This window comes from Phragmites australis, chromosome 21, assembly GCF_958298935.1.
Source record: "Phragmites australis chromosome 21, lpPhrAust1.1, whole genome shotgun sequence".
Taxonomy (NCBI): domain Eukaryota; kingdom Viridiplantae; phylum Streptophyta; class Magnoliopsida; order Poales; family Poaceae; genus Phragmites; species Phragmites australis.
In genome coordinates this window covers 10,341,587-10,357,279 of record NC_084941.1, presented here as the reverse complement: position 1 = coordinate 10,357,279, position 15,693 = coordinate 10,341,587, and the positions used below count along the sequence as shown (strand labels likewise).

The 15,693-nt window shown below is 42.5% G+C and overlaps 1 protein-coding gene across 1 annotated transcript; it reads left to right on the top strand.

The window, feature by feature from the left end:
- The first annotated feature begins 10,682 nt into the window (after positions 1-10,682).
- LOC133903539 (chitinase 2-like) lies at positions 10,683-11,847 on the top strand. Its single transcript, XM_062344955.1, has one exon. It carries the CDS (start codon positions 10,711-10,713, stop codon positions 11,629-11,631), a length of 921 nt encoding a protein of 306 aa, XP_062200939.1. The 5' UTR covers positions 10,683-10,710; the 3' UTR covers positions 11,632-11,847.
- Positions 11,848-15,693: the final 3,846 nt, after the last annotated feature.

Below are 15,693 nucleotides of genomic sequence, written 5' to 3'. Positions count from 1 at the left end.
CCGAGGGCGAGGTGGCCGATGGTCTCTTGGTCCATCCCCTTTCTCTCCCACGTTGACGCGCCCGAGCCCGGCTACCCTCACGGACCTCCGTGCCTGACGAAGGATGTCTTGCATCATCATCTTCACGTTGGCCCGCTCGGCCACGACGGTCTCGAACTCGTCCCTCGCAATCTGTAGCCGTTCCTCGAGGCTGATCCCCTCGGCTGTGCTGGTCGGGACGCCGCTGGTGGTCGGGGCTTTGGCTTGTCCCCGCTTCACCTGCTCGATTAAGGCAGCAAGGGCCCGCTCCCGAGCGGCCAACTTGGCCTCCCATTTGGCGGCCTGCTCCTCCCGAGCAGTAGGCAGCCTCCGCTTCGCGCCTTGAAATCTGCTCCTCCCTGGCGTCTTGAGCCATCGCCGTGATTTCGACATCGGTCTTACGGATCGCGACCTCCTCCTCCCGATGGTTGACTTCGGCATGACCACGCTCGAGCTCGTCGCTCCGGCGGGCTAAGTCTGCCCGGGCGGTCTCCACAAACTTCTCGAGCTGGCCGATTGCCTCTTCCCGAGCTCGGACCAGCCGCTCCCGAGCAAGTACCTCCGCGGCCTACCACCGCGAGGCCTGCTCAATGCGGCTGGCCTCCTCCTGCGCGGTAATAGCTTCATCGTGCACCTCCTCCAATGCCTCCCGCTCCTCGGCCATCGCGTGCATTGCCCTCACGTGGGTTGCTCGGGCCGAGGCGATACGGGCCTCCAGGAGCCGGCCAACCTCTTCTAGCCGCCCCCTCTCTTCGACAAGGGCGGCATGGTCCCTTTCGAGCTCCTCTCGCTCCGCCACCACAGCCGCCTCTAGTCACCCGATAACCTCCCGGGCGCTTCCGAGCACGTCCGAGAGGGGTTCCGGGGCCTGCCTTGACGACGGCCGGGCGGTGGGTCCCATGCGAGCCCTCTCAGCAGAGGCGCTTGGGGTCCTCGATGACTGCCACGTCGGTGCCGCCCTCACCGCGACCACTTCCGCCGCGGCCACTTGCTCCGCCCTCGAAGTGCTCGGGGCGGGCTCGTATGGCGTCAGCTGCTCGGGCGCGGCCGCTGCCCTCGGCTCAGGGCAGGGCGGCGCCTGCGGCTCCGGTTCCACCGGCACTATCGGCTCAGGTGCAGGCACGCTCGGCTCGGGAGCGGGGGCCGGCCTTGGCGCCTCTGGTCGCCTCTGGCCACCTCTGGTCTCCGGCGAGGTCCTTGGGCGGCCTGAAAACAGAAAAGGTCAGTACCCTAAACTGATATCCGGGCGAACGCACTCGGGAGAAGAGAAGGACTTACGTAGACTTCGGTCCGCGGTATTGCCACCGGGACTCTAGAATTTTGAAGTCCGGGCCCTACGGCTTCGGCCCGGGGTCCGCCTTCCTCCTCTTCGGCGAGGGGCTCTGGCCCCCGGGCCGTTGAGGGGCCACCGTGGAGCCTTCCTCCAACGGCGGGTCGGCCCGAGCGCCCGCTGTAGCGCTGCCGGCCTGACCTTGGTCTTCGGGCTCCTGTGCCCTGGACCTGGCCTCCGTCGCGGACTCCGCACCCAACGAATGGCCGCCCCGGCCTCCCTCCTTCGCGCCGCCCACCGCCGGCCGCTACCGTGGAGGTGACGGCGACGACGAAGACGATTGCTGGGGCACGAACGCCCGTGGGCGTTTTTCTTTGTCCCCCGGGGTCGCCGCCCCGCTACCGGCGGCGCCTCTACCGCCGACCTGATGGCTGCAGCCTGCAGCAGCTCCATGGCCGGCCTGCGGCCTGCTGCCCTCGGCGCCCCTGCCGCCCGCGACGTCCCTGCCGCCGGTCCGCTGCGTGCTGCCCGCCTACCAACTACAAATAGCCTAATCGAACCCATTGATCAACAATCAACTTAAGAAAAATTCCAAAAGATGCAGACTGATGACTAGGACCTATTTTAGCGACAGTAAACTTAAGAACCAAAAGGCAAAAGTCCACTAAGATCATATAGATACATATTTTGTCGAGTTACAAAATTAAAAAGAACCTCGATATCACATCATGAAGAAGTAAAAGATAGTCAATTAAAAGGAAAAATTATATTTAGAAAATAGAAAATAAAAAATAATGTAGAAAATCATATAAAAGGCTATTTGTGCAATCGTTCGGGCCAGCCATCTAGAAAAAATCCTTAAATCAAAAAAACAACACACCTCAACCATAAGAAAAAAACAATGAGACAAAAGAAAATATTGGGACTCTATATAAAATAGAATATTGTATTAAAAAGATATGAAATTTGCGTCAGCCATTGAGGACCTGAATTTTTTAAATAAAACAATTAGCAAAACAAAGGGATCTCACTGGTCCTTAAATCAGAAAAATTTCGAGAAGAAGAGGACAGACTATACTTATTTGATAATGCTATATTTTAACTTTGCATATGAACTGAAATTATTACAGTTGCATATGATACAACTATATCTTTAATTATAGACATTTGACATGTATTTAATTATAATGGCACCTTTCATCGCAGAAGTTATAAACTTACAATTCTATAATGAAAGGACCATATACTCAATTCTAGCTGTGCAATTGCACGGGCTATTCGACTAGTTTATATTAGAAGTCTGAAACGGATTCATTGTGCTTCATTGCTTCCCAGTATTGGCCTTATAAAAATCCACATATCAGTATTCGATACCGTATCGGATACGAATAATCCTCGGATATGCTCAAATATGTATCCGAGACGTATAAGAGATTTTCATGATTTACGAGTAAATAAAATAATTCCGATACTTCTCGGATACCTCTATGATACCTACCGACTAAAAACCCTCTGATACCTCAGCCCTGTTGCCCCTCCCTCACATACCTGCCCCCACCCCCACATGTCTGCCCCTGCGTTCAGATCTCGCCTCCACCACCTCTGCTTGCCGTCGAACCTCGCCACCAGCCATTGCTCGCCCCACAACAGATGTACCTCCTGGCCGTTGCCCCTCCTTGTGAGGTCGTCATCGCACACGCACCCAGATCTCATCGCCCCCACCACCGGCCGTTGCCCCATAAGACATGCGCTCTGGCCCCACCTTCACTCATCGCCACCCCAACCTCCACCGCCGTCTGCCGCTCGCCCCTCTAGCCTCTGGTGAGGCCATCGTAGCCCCTCTGGTGAGTGAGTCCGCCGCCCTTCTCTTTTCTGCTATTGAATTCTACAACGTATTTTTGCATGTGTCTTGCCCTTGTGAATACGCGAATCTGTATTTTTCATTCTTATTATATATATAGTTGTATGCATGTATTAGTGTTTTTGAAAAAATGGCGTATCGAATTATCACCGTATCACATATCCGTATCACCGTATCCGTGCATCCTAGTTGATATGTAATAGACCAACCAAAACTCAATTGATATCTGCTTTTAAAGCCATTATCTTAATGTTGTAGATTATATTATATATTCTTCACATATTGCCTTATCAGATTCCATTTTCTAGAAACAGTTCAGCTCTGCAATGCCTTAGTATTGTTTGTGTAGATTTGCCATCCTTAAGGTTTCCTGATGACGGTGCATAGTCTTTTGTTCTCTCTCAGGTTTTTATACAATCTGTCAAGACCCTAACCTCGGGTTCCTCTCTGCTTCATGTATCAGTCTCTGGATCAAATAGCTAATACGCACATAATTCAACATAATGGTATCAAATGCGTACTTTGAGTAGAATAATTACCTAAATCGAGCGAATGATGCCTCGTAGACTAGGATCCATGGCTAACTAGTCAGGCAGAAGAGCCTACAATGGAACGAAGCGACACAAAGCGGAACAACTCAATGCCACAGGCAACTCGGGTGTGGACACAATTTTAGACTTTTTCTTTTTAACTTCATCTGGGTTGAGGTTAATCTCTATCTCAACAATCTGAATGCAGCAAGACTGAGTATAGAAGGTACTAAACGCCCCAGCCAAAACAGTTTTCATCCATTTTACACACCACCCGCACTACAACGCATGTGGTGTGTAGAGACACTATTTTTCTAAAGTGTCGCAGGTAGTGTCTCTTTGAATGAAGAGACAAATTTATAAATGTCAATATGTTCCATAAGACATTTGGTAGAGACACAATATTATCCCTATATGATAGAAATATATTGTAAAAATATGATACTTTTATAGTGACCAATCCTTGAACTCAAGACCTCATGCAGTCACAAGTATATGCATAATCTCTATTAGCTAGCCAACTCAACCTCACATCATTTCTTGCTTAAATGTATGATATAATTGTTATGAGTAGTTCATTACATGCCTCAAACATCAAAATAGTGTCTCAAATTATATCTCTACGACATAATGTCACATTAAAAATGCCTAAAAAATTTCTCTATGTAATTTTGTATTGATATTTTGGAAAATGTCTTAAAAAGATCCCTTTATAGTTTAAAATGTCTCATGTATTGTCTCTATACTTGAGACATCTTTTAAAGTACCATAAGAAATGTCTTTACATGATTATATGTCATATCGTAGGACAAATCAAATATCATCTTTACAAAAGTGTCTCTACATGAGGTTTTTGTTGAAGTGCCACCAAAACCATTTTTACCTTTTTTACATACCACCCATCATATCCCACACCTCATCAAGGATTCCATAATCACCAAAGAGTCATGACATATGAGTTGAATTGATTAATCAGTTAAGTGATATCTTAGAAGAGATGTATTCCATCCTAAGCATGCTAGATATCAAGACATCGTCCGATGTTAATATAAATAATGACAGGTAAATCTTAGGGTGATATGTGTTCTGAATAAGATATTTAAGGCATGATAATTATTTGATAGGATTTAACTACTGCAAGCAATTGAAAATAGCACAATACATAGCACATGCAATAATAAGTCACATTTAAGTTGATCAATTTACATTTATTGAAAACATGGGCTCAACATGATCAAGGAGATAGAAATTGCCTTAACGAAGGTCAATTCTTGATTGGTCCTGCCATTCGAGTATCCCGAGTTCTTCATCATCGGTTCTTGCCTTCAGTTTCTTCAGACGATTGGAAACTCTTAGGTACTCAAAACTAACATAAAGAGTCTAGCGAGGCTATCTAGATAAATCAGGTCAAGTTGTAACTAGTTGTTTTATTAACTTAAGAGAAAGCCAAATTAAGTCATGATTAACTAGGTGAGCTTCTATTAGCTTAACTGTCAGAAAGTGACAGCTAATATTCTCTACGTGTAGGTGAGTACATGTGTACAGACATATACGCATGTGTGATACTTACGTTTATATGTATGTAAGCTTGTATACATATATATGTAAGTATAACTCTAGGTGATTATATGTACTTAAGTGTCAGATTAATTATTCTAATCTATAACAATGATTATCTAGTAATTAATCTTAATTACCTAGTGTTTCTTAATTACCACTCTAATTAAGCTATAAACTATTGCTATCATAAAAGAATGCATGTAATTAATTAACTAGATTAAACCATTCTTTAAATCTAATTATTGCTTATAAAAGGGTAATTAATTAATTAATTACTAACGTTAAATTATTCTATTATATTCTAATGACTAGTATTTATTTATCTAAGTAGCTACACAGGTTAACTTATTATATTAATTATACTAAAATTAAACTATAGCCTATAGCAAGAAACAACAATTTATTCTAAACATTAATTAAAAGCAACCTTTAGTTTATTCTAAAAATTATTCTAATTAGTAGAAGGATTATTCTATACTCAAGCTAGGTTAACATATGTGACTAAACTATGATTATAACCTAAACATGGTTATTAAATTAACTAAACTTCATTTATTAAAAGATGAAATCTATTTCTAGGTTAAACGCTGTGACGTGAATAATTACTGGACAAGAAAAAATACAAGAGCTCCAAAAATTATAAGATTTGGCAGAGAGATAGATTTTGATTTTAGAGGAATATCAACGAAAGAATCGCCAGAATCAGAGTATGGAGGAGATATGATTCTCAAAAGATTTGTTGAAAAGGATAATTTTTGAAAAAAGAAAAAGGGCACTATTCTGCGGACTCGGCTTGAGGGGTGTCCACTGTGGACCGTCCTCGATAGACTGAAGTGCGTATTGTGTAGTGGACACAGTCCACAGCTTATAGATCGAGGAGGGGCTTGGTGGCTGGTCCACCGTGGACCATGCCAGTGGACCATGGAGCGAGTTTCGTTTGATGGGGTCCACACATAAGTGTGAGGCCAAAGAGATAAGGCCATGGGATTTTTTTGGAAAATTCCTTATTTGTCATTAAGAATTTTAGGTCTTCCCTCCATACCATCGAAAATTTTACCCTTCCTTATTTACCATCGATTTTATCTTTCTTTCCTTCCTCACCACTCCATGAGTCCTCCGGCAGTTCTCCTAATGAAAAACACTGTTCATAGTTACTTTTTATGGGTACTATTCAATGGCCTTTTGTTAAAAAAAATTAGTGGTCTTCTGTTTCTCTAAAAATCTTAAATTTTTTTATGCATTTTATAATCCATGTGTAATCTATTTTAATTAGGATTCATCTAAAAAGCATATGTAGAATTTAAACTAAAATTCACCAAAAAAGACTACTTTATAATTTCTAACAATTGTTAGGGCCTCAAATAAAATCTAAGAATCTAGAAAAATTCACTAATATTCTTATTATGTGATAAACTAATTTCTAAAATTATTTATAGTCCTAGTTTATACGGTGAATAAGTAAGTTCACTTGTAATGCTCCATGTATATGTATTTTTATCATTGCATACGATAAAAGTAGTCTTTTTTGGGAATTTTAGTTTAATACATAGATTTTTTGGATGAATTTAATTAAAATAAGTTTCACATGTATTATGGAACACGTAAAAAAATTCTAGGATTTTTAAGAAAGAAAATACCATTGATTTTTTGAGAAACGGAAGGCCGTTATGTACTGTGAACAATATCCGTAAACAATAACCGCGAACTATGTTTTCTGATGGGAGAACTGCCGGAGGACTCGCGGAGGTGCTAGGTAATAAAGATAAAATTGATGGTAGATAAGGGTAAAATTTTCGATGGTATAGAGGGAAGACTCAAAAAATTTTATGGCAAATAAGGAATTTGTCCATTTTTGTGTGTGCAGCGGCTCGGGAGAGAGAGAGAGGGACCGGAGGGAGAGAGGGAGGAGCGACAGGGGAGAAGTTTCTGGGCGAAGGGGGATGGCCTGAGCTCACCGGTGGTGGACTCCAGCCAAGCGGCTTCTCGGCTGAGCAGAGGAGGAAGGGCACAGGGAGGGAGAGAGGCGCCAGAGAGGGTGATCGGGGGGCATGAGAGGAAGAGAGGGAGGGAGTCGGCGACAGTGGTCTCTTCTCCCGGGTGGCTGCTTGGGACACAAGCCAATGAGGAAGACAAGGTGGCTGGTCGAGACAGCGCGCGGGTGGCGAAGGCTGCGACGGCGCGTTGGTGGTGAAGGGTCGGACAACGCGCGGGTGCTGAAGGGCGCGGCGTGGCGGCAGTGTGCACGACGGCAGCTGCACGCGGGAACAACACCACGGACCGGGCCAACGGGATGGCACGGTGCGGCGCGCACGGCGGCACGGCATGCTGGCCTGAGATGGGAGCCCGGGTCTCGTCGGTGAGAGGGCATGGGCGCGGTGAGGCTTCTCAGTCGAGCGGTTTTCGGCAGCGAGAGCGCAGGGGCGTGGCACGATGACGACACACATGGTGGCTCAGCAGGGAAGGGCCGGCCGGCTGTGTGATGCACGTGCCAGCAGGGCTGTTGGCTTGGCTTCTCAGTGGGGAGGCTGGGATAGTGGAAGGAACAGAGGAGGGAGATGAACTCATCGGCATCAGGTGAGGCTCGGGTGGCGACGTGGGACGACGCAGCGGAGTCTGTGGGCAGCCGAGGGCACCGGGCTCTATTTCTCAGCTCACCGGCATGTTGCTCTGCTATGTGATGTGGCGGTGGGCTGGTGTGTGTATGCTCGGTGCTGTGTGTTTGTGAATGCTTGTGTGTGTGTGTGTGCAAGTGAAGGGTGGGGAGAGAGGAGCAGACGGGTTAGGGAGGGCTGCTGCTCTGTTTTGGGGAAGAAAAGGAAGGCAAGTTTGCCTTTGCTACTCCGGTGAAAAGATCAGAGTGAGGGGTGGTGTGAATGTGGCCGGCGGCTAGGACTTTTGGTCGGTGAGCAGCTGTCTGGTGGCAGGGAGAGAGATCGAGAGAGAGAGGGAGAGAGGACAGAGGGAGAGAGGGAGAGATTGTGAGAGAGGCAAGATTTGAGTGACAATTCAAAATTAATGAAATCAAAATTGAACTGGATTTATAATGATTCAATTTGAATAAATTGAACTTGAATTGAGTTGGGGTAATTCAAATTGTATTTGAATTAGAATTTGGCATTATTTTGGAATGAGGGTTTGAATTATGAGAATCGAACTTGCACCAAGATTTGAATCAAATTGAATTGAATCCGTGAAGTGATTAATTTGGAAAGCATTTGAGTATATCTCGAACGATTCAAATTTGCATTTGCATACGAAATCGATGAGTATTTGGATCGAGTTTGGCTTTGGATAGGATTTGAGATAAAGGAAGAGATGGGAGATTATTCCAGGGTTCGATATAAATTCAGATAGAAATATTTGAATTTGAAACTGATTTGAATTGAGCCTGGATATCAAACTAAGATTTGAATTTGGCGGAGATCGAATTTGATTATAGGAAAAAAACTTGAATTATGGATTTAAGATAGATTGGAAGATTGGTATTCTATGATCGAATTGGATTAGGAAAAAGCTGAAAAGAACTAAAACATATTCGAATTTGAGAAACATTCAAATTCAAATTGCCGCACCAAGAAATAAGGACATCGAGAAAGCAAAAATGCAATTGCTCGATTTAATGCAGGTTTAAATTTAGAGATCGAACCTGGTAAATTTTGGAATTCATAGTCCAATAACAATATACATGTATATGCACATACATACAAACACATACTCCCTCCAGTTTTTAATACATGACGTTCCGATCGGAGGTTGCAGTTCAATTAACGAAGCAGGTTACAGTATCCGAAACGTCAATTATTCCGGGTCAGAGGGATTATATATTTCCTGAATCTTATATTGGCTTTATTAATTTTAAAAAATAAATAGAAGTGGATTTTGGCTATTTTCTAAATGCTAAAATGCAAGGTGTTACACAATCATTTGGGCTTTAATTCACAAAACGCAATGCAAACGGGCAAGTTTCGTGGTCAAGGCTAGCTTGTGATGGCAACTACAAGAATATAAATCAATTTTTCATAATGGATCTGCTCTTTACGTAGTGAGGCAACCATGCTGAGGGCCCTCTTCAGGTAAGTGATGCTTCTGCCAATCAATAGGTGCTACATCATCATATTCTATTTGGTGGATGTCTTCTTAAGTCTCTATAGAAATGCTTTGCTTGTCTGAATAATGTTGTCATGTCCTTTTCAATGTATTGTTTTTCATATTCTGAGCCAAAGTTGGTAGCCTCAAAGCAGAATACATAATAGCAGGCCTAACTCTTGGACCTTATCTCGGTTCATGGGTAATCCATTGAAATAGTCTAACTTAGTAGCTGTCCTTTCCTTTTCTCTTGTCACTGTAGCTAAGAAGAGGAGAGAAAGTAAAGGATTTATTCCAAGGCAACTAGATCAAACAAGAACAAACTTTTTTTCCTGGTACCTTAGCTAAATTCCAAGGCAAGACAGTGATGGATTTGACCTCTGAAGTCAACTATAAGTTTGGTTATGTACCTAGCCTGTCATTGTATCTTCTTGAAGTGCCCCAATAAGATTTGTTTGTACGATTTAGTCAGTTTTCTGACCTGTTGCCAGATTTTTAAACATCAGATTGGGCAGATTTTTCGTTGCCGGCTAATTGCAAGATCAAAGACTACACCTAACGTTTAGAACGTTATAATCTTAATATTTGTATTCTCTTTACCGATTGTTTTATACTACTCCCCGGTTACAAATAGTATGTGTATTTTTTTTAGAAAAGTTAAATTTTATATACTTTGACTAATATTTAATCAAATTATAATAATATCTAGTGTATAAAAATTATACAACTAGATTTATAATTTAAAATAATTTTAATTATATAGTTTTAGCTATAAATGATACATTTTATGAGAAAATTTTAGTTAAAATTTAACTTCGAAGATAAAAAAAAATATGTATATTATTTTTGAATGGTGGAAGTAGTACTAATATATCCTCAATATCCATTGAATGCATAGCCAATCAAGAGTCAGCTATTGAGAGCACGTTAAGGACATATTCTTTTAGGCTTTTGCTTGTCTTTTCTGCTGCCAAATACAAGAAGTTCAAACAAACAGGATTATTAAAAAGTGATTTTTAGATAAGTCAGAAATCTGCTTTTAAGAAATAAACTAGAAGCTAATAAATTAATTGAGAGTAATTTTTCTGAAAGATGATACATTAAAAAATTAAAAATTTATTATAGAAGTCAACAACTATAATAAAAAACAGCTTCTAAAAAAACTAAAAACACAACTTAAAAAAAAAGCAAAAGTCTAAATAAACAGACCTAAATTACGGCTTCCTCCGTCGACCTTCACTGCACCATTTATTTTCTGATTAAAAAAACTAATCTTCATGGACATTAGCCGGCCGGCCGCAAGAAAAATTATAAATACATCCTTTTGTAGCTACAGCTCCTCCAACTAAGCAGTGCAAACCGGTTCTCCTCTACAAAAACTACCAATGAGCTACTCAAAGCTCATTGCAGTAGTTTTTCTCCCTCTTCTGCTTGCCCTCCATGTTCCAATGACCACTGCAGCAAATTCCAACCTCTTCCGGGACTACATCGGCGCGATCTTTAATGGCGTTCAGTTCAGCGACGTGCCCATCAACCCGAAGGTTCAGTTCGACTTCATCCTTGCCTTCGTCATCGACTACACCACAGCCACGGAGCCGCCTTCTCCGACCAATGGCCAGTTCAACATCTTCTGGCAAAGCACCGTCCTCACCCCCTCCGCGGTTGCTGCGATCAAGCAGAACAACCCGAACGTGAGGGTGGCCGTCAGCCTCGGCGGCGCCACCGTGAACAACAGGCCGGTGTTCTTCAACATCACCTCCGTCGACTCCTGGGTCCAGAACGCCGTCTCTTCCCTCACCAGCATAATCCAGCAGTACAACCTGGACGGCATCGACATCGACTACGAGCAGTTCCAGGCCGACCCGGCCACCTTCGCCGAGTGCATAGGCCGCCTCGTGACGACGCTCAAGAGCAACGGGGTGATCAAGTTTGCGTCGATCGCGCCGTTCGACGACGCCGACGTGCAGCGCCATTACCAAGCTCTGTGGGCGACTTATGGGAGCGTGATAGACTACATCAACTTCCAGTTCTATGCTTACAGCTCGAGCACAACCGTGTCGCAGTATGTTAACTTCTTCAACAACCAGATTGTCAACTACCCTGGAGGCAATATCCTGGCCAGCTTCACCACGGCGCCGACGACAACCTCGGTGCCAATTGATACAGCGCTCAGCGCTTGCCAGACTCTGCAGTCACAAGGAAAGCTCTACGGAATCTTCATCTGGGCAGCAGATTATTCTAAGAGCCAAGGGTTCAAGTACGAAATACAAGCACAGGCACTGTTGGCCAACACCACCAGCCTCTAGCTAGCTTCATTGTTGTCCAGTTAGAATTTTCTTCAAGTCCTAATATGGAATAAAATGTCACAGATTACTGGAGCAAGAATGGAGAATAAAATCCCATTGTAATGCAGCTATGTCTGTGATCCTTTCTTCAGATAGTGAATGTGCTCTTCAAATTGTCCATTCTGCAAAATTTGTATCTAGTGAGCGACCAACCTTGTTAGCAACTTTAAATTGTGCTTGATAATCTATTCTAATCTGTATGCTTTGCTTCCTTTGCTTTTCTTTTCTCCGAAATCATGGTTGCCCATTTGTTCAGAAACTCTAATAACAGTCGAACGTTTTTTTAGATGCTTCACTTTAGTCCTTTAATACTCTTTGAGATTCAGTTGTTTTTGCCAGGTCCAAACTTGTTGTCAGATTTGAATCCAAACATGATGTTGTTTGCTCCTACCCATTCATGTTCCTGATCTTTGTATTTGGTTGATTTTGTTTCTCTTTTTCAGTAGTCATGCCGTCCTTTAGTTGGATTTTTTAGGCCTTACCAGAGAGCGGTGACTTCGCCGATCACTTCTCCACCGTTTGTGTTTCTCGATGCTGTGCTTTTCTTCAACATACCTTCCTCTCTGGTGACTTCTCTGGTTTTGTGGCATCTTGTCTGGAGTTCGGTGGATGTCGAAGATTTCTTCTTCTAAGACGACTTTGTGCCGTTTTTTCCTTTGGCTCCTGCTTATAGTAATGCAGAGTTATCAGCTTTTTATGTTTGATTGTTGCAGAGGCCCTTGATGAGCTAGTTTCCCACAATTAGGTGCTGTTTTTGCTAGAGCTTAGTTTGGAAGTTTCAGTTTCTTCCCTGTTGGGCTATATACTTGATTTACCAGAAATCCTGCCGAGTCTTAGTGGGTCTAGATTCCACGATAAGTTCCGAGAAATGGAGGAAATGATGCATTCAGAGTTCGCATAATTGAAAGAAAGAGGAACTATGGAGGTTGTGACAGAAAGAAAGCACGTTTTGATTTTTTTTTCACTAGCTCTTCTTTGTCAACGCTACTAAGGACGACGCCTCGCTGAACCGACTTGGATCTAAACTACGATTCAGATCGAGTCTTACCGAAATACAGCTGAAAGTGTAAAAATGAGATTACCGACTAAACCGTCTTAACAAATTTCTTACGAAATCGATGATCTTCTCCTATTTGGATCACACGACGTACCTTAAAACTCAAGCAGAAGAAAAAATAGAGAGAAGTTTTAACAAGAAAAATCGTGACAACACGACTCCACGGATGTTATATAAACCATAGATTCTATTTCAGATCAATCTATATGTTTTAGCACTCGAAAGATCATAATTTACAAAGAAACAAGAAAAGATTGATACTGAGCAACGAAACTCTCCAAGTTGATTATCTACAGGTAAGAGAATTCAAGACCCAATCACACAAGCATGTGTATATAAATTTTACGCATCTAGCAACAAGAAGAATGACCTCAAATTTCAGCCTAAAAACCAAAACGAAAATTAAAACCGAAAAACTTGCAAACTTACAAAGGAACCAATAGAGGGAAACTAGAAGGAGGGGAATTCAAGTATATGCAAAAATATAAACTTCATTACTCAAATATATCAGTCCTATTTTAGACAAATTACAAAGATTTATCTCTCAAAACTCTCACCTATTACATAGGCTAAGCATTCATCCTTCACTACTCTAAAACCTAGCTCTAAGCTTTCAAATTGTTGGTACAAGATGGGCTCAAGTGGCTCGTTCAAACTCTCTCATAGCCCTACGTCTCTATTTATAGGCCTAAAATATTTGACCCCTACGTTTCTTAGCTTTTTCCTAAAATACCCCTCTCTTGTAGTACACTCATACCTACCACTGAGGGTATTTTGGTCTATTTTCTTCTCTATTCATCGAACGGCTGCGACACCTTTACTACTTAACTTCGCCTCGATGCAAGCTTCACGATGGTACCACGTATTCCTCCAGTCCTTCTGTGATTTTGAGGCCAAACAGCGAAACCACATGCACGCTTCTCAAAGTGTGACTCGTCACCTTGCTTACACCTTAAGCAAGCGCTTCGATGTTGACGCGTGTATTCCGTCATGTGATCCTGACCGCCGGCAAGTCTCTCCCGATTCCTCAGGCTGCCTTATCACTTGCAGTGGTATCCTCTTCGCTTGACTTTGTCAATACACTGTCTCCATCCATCTTCCATGCTTTGCTTGACCTCAATGTGTTCAGTTAAAATCACCCTTTGACTCCGACCAACCTCTATGATCGTTTGGCACCAAGCACTCTGCTTGGCTCCGATCATCCTACCGTCGACCGCTAAGTTGCATCCATCACCTGAACACCATGAGACAAGCAAACACATATCTCCAATTCCAATTACAGTAAGTTCATAATCAATATGCTCAAATGAAATCCCAAATCAATTCAAATCACATCACACATGCAATGCCGAATATCATCAAGCCAAATAAATACCAATGTTAATCACTCATCACAAGCATACCAAGATATATTTCAACTTGGTTTCTCAATCTCCACTTTGATGAGTGCATTGACAACCCTCAAGGTACAGAGATTTTGGTTTGAAGAAATTAAGATAAACTCATCCAAGTGACAAAAAACTCGAGAAAGAGCAAAATATGTCACTTGGCATAAGAAATGTTGCAAAAGCCCTAAGAGAGGCAAAGACGAGCCAAAAACCTCAAAAGAGCAAGAAAAAACTCAAAAACCCAAGAATAGATGCTCCTCCTTGATGATTGCACATATTCTATTTTTTTCATTTCTAGATAAATGTTATTTTCTTCTTGTTGAACAAGACTATGCGAAAGATGTGCAAATGAAATGCAAGCCTACAAAGCTTCACATATAGATTACAAAGCACTTGCAAGGACTAGAGATGTCAAAGCACTAGGAGGAGTAAACAATATAACTCAAAGGCGCACAAAGTCTCGAAGTGAGTTTATGTCACAAGCACCAGGTGTGAAGCAAGTTTTGATCATGTTGTTCAATTATCCAAAAGATGTGACCACAAAAACATCCATAGTTTCATGATAAGTGCAAAAATTAGAGAAACTAGTGCTATGTTAAGTTCAAACTAGGCAACCAAATTCAATCCGACGGGCTATGCAAACACTCATATATCAATCCAAAGCTTAGTTTGACAACATGAAAAACAACATTCTTAGCACATTAAAAGGCACAAGTTAACTTTCTCCTTTGATCATTTAACTATCCTCAAGTGAGTTTTAAGCAACCATGGGTTCACTCCTTTGGCAAACCACATTAAGCCTTAAGCCATTGTATTGAATTCAATTTTAGCTCAAAACTTGATCATTCATTTTGTTAACTCAACATAGGATTCAAGATATGCAATTTTTCACAAACCCAAAACATATAAGTGAAGCTTGCTAACATGATTATCTTACAAAAATACTATGCAATGCAAATGCAACAAAAGAAAAATAGAGTATGTACAAATGCAACTCCCCCTCACACAATGTCATAGGGATGACATACACCAAGCTCTTCTCTCAGAAAGGCAAACCTTGTTGCATTTAGAGGCTTGGTAAAGATGCCAGCTAGCTGATGTTGGATATCTATGTAGCTCAACTCAATATCTCCCTTCTCATTATGGTCTCCCAGGAAGTGAAATCTCACATCTATGTGTTTGGTTCTGAACTGTTGAACTAGGTTACTGGCTAAGCTTATGGCACTGGTGTTGTCACATAAAAGTGGCACACTCTTGAAATCTAACACAAAATCCCTCAAGGTAGCAACTATCTGCAAAATCTGTGAGCAGCAGCTACATATTTAGCTTCAACAGTTGACTGCGTAACGCTAGATTGTTTGTGAGAAAACCAACACACAAGAGAAGTACCTAAGAAATAGTAAATACCAGAAGTACTTTTCCTATCAATTCTACACCCAGCAAAATCCATATCCGAAAAGCCAGGAAGAGAAAGCAAAGAGGATGCAGAAAACCAAAGGCCATACTCGAGAATATGCTTGAGATATCTTAGAATGTGTTTCACCGCTTGGTGGTGAGACGTCCTCGGTGAAGCCTGGA